The sequence below is a fragment of the Xyrauchen texanus genome, chromosome 27, assembly GCF_025860055.1.
Source record: "Xyrauchen texanus isolate HMW12.3.18 chromosome 27, RBS_HiC_50CHRs, whole genome shotgun sequence".
NCBI lineage: Eukaryota > Metazoa > Chordata > Actinopteri > Cypriniformes > Catostomidae > Xyrauchen > Xyrauchen texanus.
In genome coordinates, this window is record NC_068302.1 from 9,693,556 (window position 1) to 9,704,349 (window position 10,794).

The 10,794-nt window shown below is 39.4% G+C and overlaps 1 protein-coding gene across 1 annotated transcript in view; it reads right to left on the reverse strand.

Annotated features, from left to right (window-relative positions):
* cabin1 (calcineurin binding protein 1) overlaps positions 1-10,198 on the reverse strand; it is a 116,009-nt gene extending 105,811 nt beyond the window's left edge. The window contains exons 1-11 of the mRNA XM_052094312.1: positions 10,165-10,198; positions 9,204-9,248; positions 7,218-7,313; positions 6,965-7,078; positions 6,701-6,835; positions 6,341-6,521; positions 5,848-5,977; positions 5,493-5,642; positions 3,701-4,116; positions 3,245-3,395; positions 2,750-2,886 (exon numbers count right to left, since the gene is read on the reverse strand). Of these exons, the coding sequence (XP_051950272.1) occupies positions 2,750-2,886; positions 3,245-3,395; positions 3,701-4,116; positions 5,493-5,642; positions 5,848-5,977; positions 6,341-6,521; positions 6,701-6,835; positions 6,965-7,078; positions 7,218-7,313; positions 9,204-9,206 (1,513 nt within the window). The 5' untranslated portion in view covers positions 9,207-9,248; positions 10,165-10,198. The remainder of the gene's footprint in view (positions 1-2,749; positions 2,887-3,244; positions 3,396-3,700; positions 4,117-5,492; positions 5,643-5,847; positions 5,978-6,340; positions 6,522-6,700; positions 6,836-6,964; positions 7,079-7,217; positions 7,314-9,203; positions 9,249-10,164) is intronic.
* Positions 10,199-10,794: the final 596 nt, after the last annotated feature.

Genomic DNA, 10,794 nt, shown 5'->3' on the forward strand with positions numbered 1-10,794 from the left:
TCCAGATGTGCTGAACGACTTCTACGCTCGGTTTGAAGTGCAGAACGACGTGATGGCGAGGAAGTCCACCCCTCCTCCCAACGACCAGGTGCTCTGTCTTACCACGGCAGATGTGAGGAAAACTCTACGTAGAGTCAACCCACGGAAGGCTGCTGGACCAGACAACATTCCTGGCAGAGTGCTCAGAGGATGTGCAGACCAGCTAGCAGATGATCTTACCGACATCTTCAACATCTCTCTGAGCAGCGCCGTTGTTCCAACGTGCTTCAAGGCCACCACCATCATCCCCATGCCAAAGAAGTCTTCAGTGTCCTGCCTCAACGACTACCGTCCCGTCGCACTTACACCCATCATCATGAAGTGCTTCGAGAGGCTCGTCATGAGGCAGATTAAGACCCAGCTGCCCCCTCACTAGACCCACTGCAGTTTGCGTATCGTTCAAACCGTTCAACGGACGATGCCATCACCACAACCCTCCATCTGGCCCTCACCCACCTAGACAATAAGGACTCATACGTTCGAATGCTGTTCATAGATTTCAGCTCAGCATTCAAGACAATCATTCCCCAGCACCTGATTGGAAAGCTGAACCTGCTGGGCCTGGACACCTCCCTCTGCAACTGGATCCTGGACTTCCTGACTGGGAGACCTCAGTCAGTCCGGATCGGGAACAGCATCTCCACCACCACCAAACTGAGCACTGGGGCCCCCCAGGGCTGTGTGCTCAGTCCACTGCTGTTCACTCTGCTGACTTACGACTGTGCAGCAATGCACAGCTCGAATCACATCATCAAGTTCGCCGATGACACGACCGTGGTGGGTCTCATCAGCAAGAACGACGAGTCAGCATACAGAGAGGAGGTGCAGCGGCTGACGAACTGGTGTAGAGCCAACAACCTGTCCCTGAATGTCGACAAAACAAAAGAGATGGTTGTTGACTTTAGGAGAGCACAAGGTGAACACACTCCGCTGAACATCGACTGCTCCTCTGTGGAGATCGTCAAAAGCACCAAATTCCTTGGTGTTCACTTGGCGGAGAACCTCACCTGGTCCCTCAACACCAAGAAAGCCCAGCAGCGTCTCTACTTTCTTCAAAGGCTGAGGAAAGCACATCTCCCAACCCCCATCCTCACTACATTCTATAGAGGGACTATTGAGAGCATCCTGAGCAGCTGCATCACTGCCTGGTTTGGGACTTGCACCGTTTCGGACCGCAAAGCCCTGCAGAGGTTAGTGAGGACAGCTGAGAAGATCATTGGGGTCTCTCTTCCCTCCATCAAAGACATTTACAAAAAACACTGTATCCATAAAGCAACCAGCATTGTGGACGACCCCACACACCCCTCACACAAACTCTTTACCCTCCTCCCGTCTGGCAAGAGGTACCGAAGCATTCGGGCCCTCACGGCCAGACTGTGTAACAGCTTCTTCCCCAAGCCATCAGACTCCTCAATACTCAGAGACTGGTTTGACACACACACACACACACGTGTCCTGAGTTGCACTTTAATTACTGTCACTTTATAACTGTCTGCTACCTCAATAACTGCTATGTGCATAGAACATTATCTCATAGTATGTTATGTTTACATTTTAGAAACTGTCATCTTTTTGCACTACTGAGTACTGGTCGGCGCTGCACTGTCTATTGTCCTGTTCATTGTCAGTAATTTGTTGTACTGTCCTGTACTTTTTGCACATGTTTGCACGTGCACTTTATATAGGTATATATAGGTAGTTTATATAGGTATTTTATTTTGTTGTGTAGTCTCATGTGGTCCTGTGTTGGTCCTTTGTTGTTTTTATGTAGCACCATGGTCCTGGAGGAACGTTGTCTCGTTTTGCTGTGTACTGTACTAACTGTATATGGTTGAAACGACAATAAAAACCACCTGACTTGACCACTTGACTTGACTTGAACTAAACATGAAAAGCACTGCCACCGTAATGATACATCTTGATGGTTGGAAAGATCAGCAGCAATGGGTTTGAAGTTTAAGTTATAGTAATATTTAGTGGAGAGTCAATAAAACCTCCATAAGAAAACAGGAAAAAGCTAGCCAGCAGCAGTGGTCCCTAATCAGTGCCATGAATCGTGTGTTTTGACGTTTGGTGACAGTATAGACTTGACTCTGTGGAAATGAAATAGCACCTTACAGAGTCTGCAAAGTTCTTGATTTCTCTCACAAATTCCCACTGGGTTTGTTTTGTACAACAAATAGCGTTAAGAGGTCCTTTCTCCATCATTTTATCACTGATCACGGAATCACTGCTGTGTTTGTTTGTTTGTTATGACACATCGCAAAGGTGCTGCCCTACTCCAACCAGTGTTCACAACTCACAAGGAGCTGAATAAAACGTCAGAATCTAATGTCTAATTGATCTAATGTTTTTCTGTTAAATTTATTTGTGAATTTTGATAATTTTGTGACTGCTAAAACGTACTTTTTTAATTATGTCTTTTGAGTAACATTTGCTGAAAAATAATAATCAAGCTGTCCTCAAATCATCATCAGTCTAACAGTATTTTATTTGAAAACTGCAATATTACTGCTATTACAGGTATCAGTATTGACGAGTACCGAAGAGGACGTATTGCTACATGTACTCGGTCTCCATTAAATGATATCGTGACAGCCTTCCTTTGAAGGTTTTGAAAAGCCTTGCCAGATAGTTTAAAAAGGTTTTAAAAATCCTTGAACTTTGAAGATTATATAAGGCCAGAAAAAGAAAACCAAGATTTGTGTACCTGACTCCATAGAAATGATGTATTCAGAGGAGTTGGATCCGGTGCCACGGTTCAAATGGGAATCAGGTTTGACGTCACACTGAGAGTCCATGTTACTGAGACTCTCCTCATCTTCATCATCTTCAAACTTTTTAAGCCTGGAAAAAAAAAAACTCAATCAGTCAAGGTGGCATAAAACAAATCACTTTTGAAAAAGTTCTCGGCATTCAAATGAATGTCTATGAAACACCGCATTCTAACCAGCCATGACATGACTGTCATTTTTCAGTCTTCGCTGAAGGCAAAATGCTGCCATGAAGTAATAAAATCACAGCCAATCAAACTATATTTGATGTTTAATATATGTGGAGTAATGAGATTTCACTGTGGATGTATTTGCCCAACACGATGCAGAAGAAAATGTAAACAAAGACTAACAAAATGTCATGTTGCTGGTCACAGTCAAATATGGTTATAAATAGTAAAAGTTTAATAGTAGTAAAGTAAGAAAAAGACCTGGAGGGGAGGAATTTGAGCAGGAGTTCCTGGAAGTCTATCTTCTCTTCTTTCTTACTTTTGGTGTTGCGGACGCGTGCTGAGCGTCTCTTTGCTGTTTCTACGATGTCCTCAATCACACGTTTTCTCTTGGTGCTTTTTTTCACTTCAGCTGTCAGATGAGCAACATCAATATCATTGTAACAGTGTCAGTACCTGAGCGACTTCTAAAAGGGTCTAAAAGCTGAATTGAACAGATTGTAGTATTTTTGTTACAGAAATTATATGTGTAAGTGTAAAATGTGTGTTATTCAAGCCGTAAATTACTGTAATCTAAACTAAAGTTTAGGCGGATAAACATCTGGTTATGCGTTACCGCCATAAGAAATCCTTTTCCAAATGAAGCTAATCACAGATGACATGACAGAATAATTGTATGTATATGTCCATACATGCATGTTATGCATTCAAACTGACCAGCAGAAGTAACCGTAGTAACAACAGCATCCTCGGTTCCATTGGTAGCAGCAGTGGTTATTATGGTTGTGGTGGTCACCTCAATTACATTTTGGTTCAGTGGTACCGCTCCAGGAGCGATAGACTGGGCCTGCGGCTGGACAAAGAGCTCTGTGGATGGGGGTAGACTGGAGATTGGGCTACAGGGATCAGAAGGAGGGACAGGGGGGGGCTGAGGCAGGGTGACAGGCACAGGGGGCTGAGGGGGGTCTGAAACTGTGGTGGCAGCAGCTGGAGTGCTGGTGGGAATTTGGATAAGGGAGTCTGGGTCATGATACATTGACAGGTCGATTCTGCGGCCAAAATCCGGTCGTGGGACCAAGCAAGCATTCTGGTGTTTGTACATGGCCAGGAAACACTCCCCAACACTCTTCCAGCTAAAAATGAATGAAGAAGAGTCCATCACACAAATATCCAGTGTTGACTTGTTTACAATGTTGTAGACAATGAAATGGTAATATAGACAATGAAATGGTAAAATATAGCATAAAAAATATAAAACTAGATTTTTCTTCAGAAAATGTCAAATGTCAGCTGCTTGCTCATGCAAAAGTCGGCACCGCTATGTTAGGACGTTTTGGGTGGTTGTTATTAATATCAAGTACTTTCTTATTAATTAATAATATTATGAATAAATAATTGGTTATTAAGTACTCTATTTAATAACTATTAGAGATATAATAAAATATCAATACATCAATTAATGATCGGCATGTTATTTTATCAATATGTTTTTGAGGCATCGATAAATTAAAATGAACTGACATTTAAATTAGAAGCCTAATTTGTGTGCTTTCCAATTCACTCAGTTGGCCTCTGTTTAACAATCTGGAATAACAATGTTGGGAGACCACAAGAGGGTGATATAGTATTTACTGAAGCTGGTCAGGAATAACACACACACGACGAGCTGAAGCGCTGTAACAGATGGCAGTCCTAAGTATCAAAAGTTGATAAGTTTGCAGGTTAGTGTATGAAACTTGTGTAACTGCGCAAACGGAACTATTAGAAATGGCAACATTTATTATGCAGTTTCTCTGTATGTTGCCTTGAAAAGCTCTTTCATTCAAGCCATCAAGCCAAAAAACAACATACTTGTAGTTGAAAATACATTGTGTAGGATAATTGCACTCGCAATCGGAAAATCCTCCGATTAACGATACATGAAAGCCTAATTTCAACATATCTGAATCTCAAATCAGATCAGAAAATTCTGCATCCACAGATGGTTGGAACTCCATGCAGACCCCATGTGACACTTCACTGGAAATGAACGATTTCCAGTCTACTGTCTGTCATTTCTGGATGTACTAAAAAGTATGAGCTTCAGTATGAGCGATAGTACATAAAACCCGAACTGAAAAATTTATTTTAATTTGAGTTGTGACATTACTATTGGTTTAAGATTATGGGGGGAAAAAAAACATTTTAACATTCACTTTTTCATTTCAGTACTGGAAGTCATGCATTAAAATTGCCATTTAGCATTTTAATTTAGCAAATAACATTTTAATTTTACATTTAAAAGGGAATATGAAATGTCGCCATAAAAATTATAATGAGAGTTCTAATGATTTATGTAATCATGTCATTGTTTTTTTTTTTCCTTTTGGCAAGGATTGTCAGATCCAAATATAGTCTGTGGTGAACGACAGAATGCCACATATGCTGTGGCTACAGACATTAGTTATTATATAGCCCAGGATACAAGCAGAATACTGTGGGCTATCATCTTATGGTGTTATGGACTGACCTGAAGTATTTGATGGGCTGAACCAGCTGCAGGTCAGCTACTGGGTGCCGTGTAAATTTAGCTTGTCTCTGCCTCCTCAGTTCCAGTGCCTCCTCCACAATACTGTGAGCTTCCTCCTCATCTACATCACCATACTGCACTGACACATCACTGCAGCCACACCCACACACACACACACACACACACACACACACACACACACACACACACACACTTATAAATATCAGAGACACGGACATTTTCTCATTTAAAGTAAGAATTGAAATGGCATCAGCTTTCATAGATTTAGTAAATGCCTCATTACACATTAGCACAAATGCATCAAAAATTAGTAGGAAGAGATAAAAGTGCGTACAGTTTGGAGAACATCTTCATAGAGTCTCGTCTGAGGCAGGGCTGCTCCTCAAAGATCTTCTCTTTCAGCACCCGGCCCTTTGTGTAGCCTGAGTCCTTCTCCAGAGCCTTACAGATGTAGTACAAGCAACCTGCAGACAACCAACCAAACAAAAGAAAAGATAAGGCTGTTACTGACCTGCTAACGGAGTATATGATGAAGGTGATGAAAGGACTGCAAACCTTTGTGCTAGTATTGTTATGAATATTGTTAAATATTATAAACTGATAGTTCCGGCTCTAATCTAATGATTTCTAGATGATCTGATATGGGTATCTAGGATCAACACTGTATTGGGAATAAAAGCGCAAGTGAAACTACCCCATCTGTATTTACCTAAAGTGTTTTGTCCATTTAACTGTGCCCATAACTAATGTATGAAGCTGTGGGACCAGTAGAGTATGTGAATGATATAAAGGGCACAGTGTTTTGATGTAGAGGTTGAATGACTCACAGCTGTAGTCACTGAGAGTGTAGAGGACTGTGATGAGGTTGTCCAGGCAGGGCCAGTGGTCCGGGTTACAGCGTAAGCCCACCTCAAAGGAATGACGGGCCAAAGGCATGCTCACCTTTCTCAAGGCCAACTTGCCTATTTTATACCACATATTCACATCTGTGGAGTCCAGCATCACAGCCTGCAAGATAACCATACACATTTACTCACATCAGAAAAATTTAAGAATTGTTTGGATGCATTAAGTCTATATTCAATGGCAGATCGTTCTTGATACAATGATACAGACAGATTTTCATAAAATGCAACTGTTAAATAATCCACTTAGTTTTAAAAGTCTATCTGTCTGTATGTATTTACCTGCACATAGTAGTCCATGGCAGTGTCAACATCATCTTTGAGCACAGCAAGACTAGCCAGGTTTTTATAGGTGGAGTATTTCAACATCAGTCCAGGATGCTTGAGTCCCACCTTCTCATCTTCGGATGCCACTGCCTGGTGCAATACAAGAATAAAAAACATATTTTAAAAGTAATATCCTGAAAATTGCTTTGTCTTTTTTCTTTACCTTTTATTTTCAATCTAATGATAAGCTATTAGTGTTGATGGAGTAGTATAATGTACCTCCTTGAGCAGTGGGGTCTTGAGAAGTTCATGGTATGCTTTGTCAGACTCTTCAAACTTGTCATGTTTCTGCAGGTCAAGAGCTTTATGATACAGAGCAAATGCTTCCGCCTCCTGCAACAGAATAATTATTGACAGAGGTGAGAGAGGCAAACAGTTGTTGCATTCTTAAATCCCAACAATTTTTCAAAAATCTTTACTTTGTAATAAAGTAAATGACATTGGACAACATCTGTCTGAAGGATTGACTCACCTGGGCCTCCTTGGTTTGACCTGGTTTAGTACTTCTGAAGGCATCTTCATGCTCATCGGCAGCCTGAGAGGCTGCATTGAGAGCAGCGATCCGGATCTGTGATTAATAGCAGAAACAGAAACATTAATACAGCAATTTCAGACATTCAGAGTAGAGGTAGACTGAAATATCGGTTTTATTGATTAATCGGTGCCAATAGTTGTTTTTTAGAGATATTGGATTTACGCTGATATATGCCGACTTGTTTATTGTGTTCTTCTAGGGCCAGCATTAACCCTAACCCCGTCAGCACATACACTGCATCTCTAACTTCATATCTTGTGAATAATAATAAACCTTATTCCTGATCAATCCTCATCTGGTGAAATATAGATATATGCAAAAACCCTTCATCTGGGGGGCCTGGGCAGCTCAGCGAGTAGACGGCGAGTACCATCCCTGGAGTCACAAGTTCGAATCCAGGGTGTGCTGAGTGACTCCAGTCTCCCAAGCAACCAAATAAGCAACCAAATTGGTCCAGTTGCTAGGGAGGGTAGAGTCACATGGGGTAACCTCCTCGTGGTCGCTATAATGTGGTTCGCTCTCGGTGGGGCATGTGGCGAGTTGTGCGTGGATGCCGCGGAGAATAGTGTGAAGCCGCGACACGTGCCATGTCTCCACCATAACGTGCTCAACAAGCCACGTGATAAGATGTGCGGATTGACGGTTTCAGACACGGAGGCAACTGAGATTCGTCCTCCGCCACCCGGAGAGGCGAGTCACTACGCCATCACAAGGACTTAAAGCGCACCAGGAATTGGGCTTTCCAAATTGGGGTGAAAAAGGGGAGAGTAAAAAAAAAACTTAATCTAGTGAATATACAGGCTAAGAAATATTTATAACATTCTATAAATCGATTTCAAAAACTATCTGTGGAATAATCGGTTATCAGACTTCTTCAACACCTTATTTCTTGGTATCGCCAAAAAAAGAAAGAAAAAACGGTCAACCTCTAATAGGGATGTCCCGATACCATTTTTATTTTATTTTTTTGGTACTCGCTGATACCCATTTTTGTTTTGTTTGGTTTCTGAATGCCATACGTTATTTCAAATGGTGTTTTAAGCAAATAAAAGTATAACAACTACTTGTCAACATAGTTTTGTATTATTCTTTATCAAATTCAGAACTTCACAGCACAATCCTAAATACAAGATTGGAGTTATTTTTGTCAAATAAAGTGCCGCATAATAGAACGTCACAGATGTGAGATATAATACAGTTCCTTTTGATTTATTATTAGTAGTAGTAGTATAACGGTGAATATTACATAACTATATTTAATTAAATAAATATGTAGTCTGTATATGACTCATGCTAAAAAAGTGAATTAGTGCTCTGCCTGCTGTCATCTGCTACAAACAGTAATGCTCATAATGGTGTTTTCTGTGTATGTCTCAACGAGCTCTAAAAGTTATGAAAACTTTGTGACTTTATGACAACACAACACCCCCATATTCACAACACTCACATTTACAGTGCATTCTTTGCTGTTCAAATCAAACTAGGACATAGCGTGATATTAATTTGTGCACTGAATGTTTACGTAAATGACATCCTTACGTCAGCTGGTATCAGTTTTTGTATCGGAGCATTTCTACCAGCACAAGCACACGACATCCAGTAGGTTTATGAACCACAAATGACAACAGATTAATTATACAGTATCATATATACATGCAAAACTAAAGCAAAACTATTAGGGAACATTGCTGCTTTTGCATTTATTTGTACATGTTTAGTCGTTTATCTCTGTTGTTTGGAATTTAACATACTCAACACGGTTTACACATTCTAGCGATTTCACAGACTGTCGATATACCTCAGGACATATATTTCTGTGATATCTTTCGTCGGAACATTTTATGCATACCATTCCAATAAAAAAAAAGTACCTTTTAAGTCAACATATTATAATATAAACCTAAAACATATAGAGTGACCTACCATCTTTCTTATTTATTAAGGATCACTCACTCCGATCATCAGCATCTGTCATGGTGCAAAAAGTCATAAATTCAAACCAAAATCCATCAATTAACAATTCTTGGTAAAATGGGGTTTAAAAATACAGTCAGGTGATAAGGACCCCACATATTAAAAATGTTTTTAAATAAATAGTTACATTTAAAAGGGAATATGAAATGTCGCCATAAAAATTATAATGAGAGTTCTAATAAGTTATGATCAATCGACAGCAATTTTGGCATAATATTTATTAGCACAAACAAAAATATCTATAACAAATAAATTAATGGACATTAATAGCCACAGTCTCTCATCACACCCAAACAATTCACTACAAAACAAATATTTGACAGCAGGATGACACAACAGGCAAACTATCAAATATTCCAGAGAGCCATTTAATAAATTATTAATTTAAATCATAATATACTGTAGTAACAATTGCTAGTATTTAATACTACAAATATGGGAATTTAAAGCAAGATATCCCCCTAGCTAATTTTCCAACTTCCAAGTGATCAAAGACTGCACAAAATCTAATTTTATTTATTTGAATGGATCTTCTAAATTTTCCCTTATACTATATGATTTTCAGTGTCTAAATGAAGACAGAGCTGTTAGCGACCAAACATCAAGCATTTCTTGAAAAAAAATTTTGTTGCCTATATATATATATATATATATATATATATATATATATATATATATATATCTTGTGTTAATTAATCTGCTTATAAATTTCAGTCAATAACAATAACATGCTAACAATGCTAGCAGCAGCAGCAGCACATCACAGCCGACCATACTCTGTAGACAAAGCATTCCTATATAAACCACAGTTTCTGGATATATGACAACTAAATTAAAATACTAAATAAGTCAGTTGCACATACGTGAGCTGTGTATTTTTGTGTAGATTGTTTTGTTGCAGAGCTTTTACCTGCTGCACGCATGATCTGCTGCTCGTCGGAGAGGCGCTGAAGTCAGTGTCGAGCGCTCCGATTGGACATGCGAGTGCACGAGCGGCTCAAAAGAACCAATCGCGGGTCAGAGCTCTGTTTTAGTCATCTCTCTCAAAAATGGAATATTCCGGGTTCAATACAAGTTAAGCTCAATCGACAGCATTTGTGGCATTATGTTGATTACCACAAAAAATTTTTTTTACTTGCCCCCTAATTTTCTTTAAAAAGGCAAAAAAAAAAAAAAAAAAAATGGGATCCAGTGAGGCACTTGTAATGGAAATGAATGGGGCCAATCATTAAACATTAAATACTCAGTTTCAAAAGTATAGCCACAAGACATAAACAATATGAGTGTTAACATTATTTTAGTGTGATAAAATCACTTATAAACCTTTTCTGTGTAAATTTAAAGGCAATTTTACAATTTCGTTGCATGACAATGTAATGTCAACAAACGCTAAACCGACTTTAAAAATGTCCATTATAACAACTTTACAGCTTAAATAATACACGAGTTTTATCAGAATAATTAATATAAGTGCTTTTATAAAATTATCAACTTAAAATTTCTGATTTAAACCCTCGAAAATTGGCCCCATTATTTTGAC